This window comes from Phyllobates terribilis, unplaced genomic scaffold (genome assembly GCF_046119375.1).
Source record: "Phyllobates terribilis strain yellow unplaced genomic scaffold, ASM4611937v1 Scaffold_2__4_contigs__length_985480577, whole genome shotgun sequence".
Classification (NCBI taxonomy): domain Eukaryota; kingdom Metazoa; phylum Chordata; class Amphibia; order Anura; family Dendrobatidae; genus Phyllobates; species Phyllobates terribilis.
In genome coordinates this window covers 826,848,911-826,854,910 of record NW_027362762.1, presented here as the reverse complement: position 1 = coordinate 826,854,910, position 6,000 = coordinate 826,848,911, and the positions used below count along the sequence as shown (strand labels likewise).

At 38.4% G+C, this 6,000-nt stretch overlaps 1 protein-coding gene across 4 annotated transcripts in view; it reads right to left on the bottom strand.

Moving 5' to 3' along the window:
- Positions 1–450: 450 nt before the first annotated feature.
- The window catches only part of INPP5K (inositol polyphosphate-5-phosphatase K), a 63,216-nt gene continuing 57,666 nt past the window's right edge, over positions 451–6,000 (bottom strand). For all 4 annotated transcript variants that reach the window (XM_073667739.1, XM_073667740.1, XM_073667738.1 and 1 more), the window contains one exon: positions 451–5,564. In XM_073667739.1, coding sequence (XP_073523840.1) covers positions 5,469–5,564 — 96 coding nt within the window. In that variant the 3' untranslated portion in view covers positions 451–5,468. The remainder of the gene's footprint in view (positions 5,565–6,000) is intronic.

Genomic DNA, 6,000 nt, shown 5'->3' with positions numbered 1-6,000 from the left:
ATACCATGCTAGTCCATATGAAAATCCTGAATTAAAGGGATTGTCTGGTGAAACAAGTTGGTAGGGGTCTGACCGCTGGCTCCTGCAAAGATTGGCAGACTGGTGAATTTTTATCCCCGATGGGGCACTTTTATGCCCATTAGAATGGAGCAGCAGTGCACATACACTCCATTCATTCTTTATGGGACTACTGGAAAAGTTGAGTGCAGCGCTCGGTAGCCACATAGAAAATGAATGGAGCGACAGTAGCGCAAGCGCACTGCCACTCCGTTCTAGCCGGGATAAAAGTTCTCCGATTGGTGAGGATCCCAGATGTGTGACCCCTACCGATCAATAAGTTATCACTTATAAGGGTAAGTGATAAAGGGGGTGTCTGGTGAAAACAAGGAAAGAATACAACATAATAAAAGGACATTTTTCTAATTTTAGATTTATTCGTTAGTATCCAAAATGAAAAAACAACAACAAAATCCACTGACATTAGGTACGAATATAACACAGTCCTAATAATGATGTATACAATAATCTGTATTAAGCAGTTTGACTATTTTCATGATGAAGCAAACCCATAAAACACTTTCAAATAGCAAAATATTCAGATAAGAATATTTACTTAATGCAAAAATTATATGTACACTTCAACTAATAAATAATAAACCTATCATCTAAAAACAACTAAGAACAGAACAGGCTCTAGGTAAAATAACCAAAGCCATACACATAGGATAAGTGCTTGTATTAATAAGGTTGGAATTACACTTGCAGTTTTTGATCAAGGTTTTTAAGTCAAAGCCAGAACTGGATTCCAGCAAGAAGGAGAAACCTAAATCCTTCCTTTATTTCCCATTCCTATTGATTACACTCATGGATTTGGCTGAAAATCAACACCAAAAATTGTCACAAAAAACAGCATGTGTGATTTCAGCCTAAATGAGGAGGAATATAAAGTATGGAATTACTTTCAATTAAAACATTTCAATATATTGTTTGGCATTTAATATTTAAAGATGTCGTTTCAAAAAGACCGTCCCTGTCTGTGCCTCATGGACGCCATAAAAGAGGGTTCCACAATCCAGATCCTTTCTTGTAAGCCAGAAAAGAAAGCCTCTGACAGACCCAGCCTATCCTTGTGTTGCAAGTAAAGCCCTCCATTCTTCAGCAGAGACCTCCAAAACGTGGCTTCTCTCAGTGACAACCGGTGATCAGCAGAAATAGCGAGACCTGCTTCCATTTACAAGGGAGTTGGCTTCAAGAAACAATGTCTTTAAAGATAATTATTATATGGCCTGAACTTATTCTGGGAGTCTATGGCCAACATATCAGACACTGAAAATGACACTTTATATGGAGCTATACATTGAGATATTGAAAATAAAATGTTCTTTATGCAACAGACCAGGATGAAGCAGAATCTGGTAGCACACAATGGGACACGTGGTATCACAAGGCAGAACTGGTTTCTAGATCTGAATATTTTGGTCCGTACAATAAGCCAATAGTAATTTTGACTATTACTAAAATATAACTCTTACATTATAAAGTAAAAAAAAAAGGACAACTTGTGCGCGACAGGCTAAGATGACTTTACACTAAAGTCACGGCTTCCATGTACAACGGATACATCATCCCACAGATCCAAATGGTCACCGGTGAACTCCGCTTGTGTGAACAAAGCCAAAGTATATTTTGTTAAAATAACAAGTAACAATTTTGGAAATATACACATATGTGGTATTTTTACGATCCTAGTACTCTGAAACATTATAAATCTAACCAAATTAATATCATAATCCCACAGCATCTTAAAAATCCATAATAACAAGAAAGTAGAAGGCACAATAATCAGATCACACCTATCAGGTTAGATATACTGTACAACAAAACCCTAAAGGGATATTCCCATCTCCTACAATGGATATACACAGGATATGCCATAAATGTATAGTAAATGTGGGTCCCACCAAGGGGACCTGCATCTACCCTGATAATGGGGTCCTGACCAGCGCGGCCGTCAGTGGAGAGATGGTGGGAATACATGCATTAATTTATATGGGACCAACTCTCCATTGAAAGCAGCACACGATGGGGGCCCCATTCTTGAGATCTATGCGAGTTTCACCAATGGGACCTATACTGTGGATACGCCATAAATGTACAAGGTATGAACATTCCTTTAAGGGTATATTCACGTGGTGAAGTTAAAGGGGTTTTTCATTTTCAGAAGAGTGGACCTCAAACACTGTCTGTCATGTAAAATAAGAAAATTACTCTTCCCGGGTCCAACACCAGTTCTCCCCCGCTGCCCTGGTCTATGTATTGGGCCCAACTGTGACATCACGTTTACTGAGCTCAGTGGCTTGTGTCATCTACCCCGGCCAAGTCACCAGGATCGATGATGTGAGGTGCTAAAGGGAGGACACCACATCAGCCAATACACTGACAGGAGCAGCAATGGAGAGCTGGCGTTGAACCCGGGGAGGGAGACTACTGTCTGGTATCCTTATTTTACATGACAGGTATCGTTTTGGCCAAATTGGAAAATCCCTTTAAATAATGGTGCCAGATTCACAGCATTATTGCGCCATGTCGGTACGCTTTGTGCATTATATACAATCTAGCACTGATAACCTCCTGGGGGGCAGGGAGAGCAATAAAACTGCTTTTATAGACTTCAGCATGGAGAATAATTCAACCTATTCATGTACTTTACCCAGAGGAGCCTGCCTCATTACAGACAGATGCCCGAGAAACTGGATTGTTAAAGGCATTAGAGCAAGTCACCTTATGGTGAACACATGTAAACCTTATACGTGTAAAGCATGATCAAAGCATGCGTTACACCGAAGTCTGAGCAAGCGTAGAGAACGCTCATCAGATTTCCCACGGCAAAAAGGAGCAAGGCACTGATTATTATTTGGTCCTTGAAAGTCCTTTAAAAGCTGAGTAAAATGATCTGAAGTACTCCAATGTCTGCATTACAGACTGCGCTCATCTGTCGTAGATTTTCAGCTACAACACAGTGATGGCATGGCCACCAGCAAGGGTGTGTTCACACGTAGTGGATCATCTCCGGATATTCTGTCTGGGTTTTATTAGCTAAGGAAATCAGATTTGGAAAAATCTCATCCACAATTGTATTTGCAGAAATTGCGATGCTCTGCTGATTTTTTTCTTTTACCTCCGCAGCATGTCAATTTATGTTGTGTATTTTCAGGGGTATACTGTGGTTTACCCATTGACTTTAATGGAGTGTGCAAAATCCAGTGTTTCCGCAGTCTTGAATTTTTACATTTCCATTACAGATCCACATATAAATCCACAGTTTCCACCTTTTTAACCTAATTTTATTTTCCTTATTTTTAAATGAAAACTTTATTACGAAGTTCTCTGGATATATCCACAGCTGGAATTCTGCATTAATTTACGCACATACTTTCAAAATCCTCATAAAATACAGCAGATTACTTTTTCCACCAGAAATCCCCAAGTTTTCTACAGCAGCTGTGGAAATAGTACAGAGGAACTCTGCAATGTCTAGATATATCCTTAGGCTATGTTCACACGCATTAAAATATGCTAAACACCGAGCTTGTATTTAGTTAATTTGTATAGAGCAGCACGAACAACCTAATACAATACGCCCTCTGACGAAGTGTGGGTGAAACGTGCGTAGGGGCTAGGCCGACCACATTACACACATCCTGCCTATAACATCACTTGATGTAAGTACAACTTTTTTACTTGTTTTTAGGTGTTTTCTCCTCTTTGGCAGTCCAGGGATAGACCTATTGGATTTATTTGGGATATTACACATTGATATATTTTAGTATTACCAATCCTTTGTACAGTGTTGTAGTGGTCTGTGGATGTTCTGCTTTCTTTCCATATATGTTTTGTTGATTTAATTACATATTTAAATAAAGTTACACCTTTTAGAGATTTTATGGCACCTTATTTTTGTTTGTATTAGTATGTTCACACGCAGCATTTTTGCAGCGTTTCTTTCTGCAGCCAAAATCTGCTCTCTTGGCAGTAAAAACGCTGCATTCAAAATGCAGGTTTTGCAGCTTTTTTGGTGCATCTTTTAGCTACAGATTACAAGTGTGATGTGTCTACAATATGTTTAATAAAGTTACTTTTAGTCACTAAAAACGCAGCAAAAAATGCTTCAAAAACACAATCTTGTTTGCTGCATTTTTTGCACTCTCATTGCTTCCTATGAAAAAAAACGCTGCAAAAACGCTGAAAGAATTCACATGATGCAGATTTCAAGAACATTGCAGTTTTTAAATTGGGTCAGGAAGATAAACCAAGCGTGTGCATGAGATTTCTGAAATCTCATAGTTTTTGCTTGTACTGTAAATCACAGCTTCTTATTTTCATAAAAAAACACAGCAATAAAAAAAATGAAACGAAAACGCTAAGTGTGTATATTGCCTAACAATGGTGTAACTTGTTTATTTTCTAAATGGTGTTTATTTCGCACTAAAAGCTATAGCTGGACATTGTATTGTTTTGGTCCCCTGATAAAGCAGACGGGGAAACGCAACAGTTCATCTTTTGATAATGAGACATAATGTGGCACATTTACTAATCCGGTTTAATATTGGGCAGAATAAACTGTCCCGTTTCATGATGTGAAATATAAACTCTTGGGATTCCCATGTTAAAATGTATAAATGTTCTGTAAACATTTAGGATATCTCTTTATAAGTGCAAACGAAATGAATGGCAAGGTCACTAAAAGACATATGATTGTAAGTTGTATAAAACACAGTGCTCATTGAGGGACACGAAACAGCAGAGTGGGTCTCTGGGATAGTCATCAGTAGCAGATGCACTTACTGGATTGAAATAACATGGACATGTACAGATGTGTCTATCGTTACCTTTCCTCTTGCCTTGACATATCCTAAGAATAGTGTCCTGCTTTCATAAAGATAGATATAATTTTGCAATACTCTGTCGGAACATGTTTATGTTATGTGTGGCAACCCAATGGTTGGAATGCGATTTGCAGCTTGTGGCAATAATGTATTACATTTTAGCTTATATTGCAGAAATAAGAGTCATTAGCTAAATTTATGAAAAGGCAATGGAGGACATATATCTCTATGCAAGATGCAATATGCAGAGGTCAGACAGTTACATATAACCAAAGTATTTTGGCTAAAAGTCACTGTTGACTGCATTTCTATATATTGAGATCTATTCACTCAATCACTTACAAATTAAAAATAACACCTTCTAGGTAAAGAGAAACCACTCTGTAAACTGAAATGATTAAAAAACCTAAATTATCCATTGGTGTCCTGCTGTATCCAGTGATAATATGATATATTCTCCTCTGAGGGTGTAAACACAATTAGCTGACACTACAAGAAAGCCAAGCAGATGCTGTCCTCGCTTGGCAGGTAAGTAGTACAAGGCATCCAAGCATACAAGAACCTCAGCACGTCACAAGACTTCTAAAACCCAGCTCCCATGAACATGTCCGACTTGGTGGAGTCGTCAACAATGTCTTCGGTGCCGTCTTTAGCTGATAAGTTCCTTCCTGGTTGTATCTGTATAACAAAAAGAAGCAGACGATGTTGGTTATGAGATGCGGCAAATACAATTTAGGGCATGTTCACATGGAGGATTTCTACTTATCCAAAATCCAACAGAGAAATCTGAGGCTGACCCATGCAGATTCATTTCCATTCAATGAGGCTAATCCAGGTGTAATTACTACACGTAGTTTCAGCCCAGAATTTGCGTCAAATCTTGACATTTTAAGGGTATGTCCACAAAACTTCTTTTTCCCGCGGATTCCGCTTAAAATCCACATGAAAAGAGCCGCAAAAAAAAAAAATAAAGCATAATGCACAGCAATATAAAAACGACATTGCTGTGCACGTGTCCAGTCTTTTGTTACATTTAACCGTTTCAGGGTTCGGAAATCGTGAAAAGTTTAAAAGCAGTAACATGTTCATTCTTCAGGTGGCTTTCTTGGGAAGT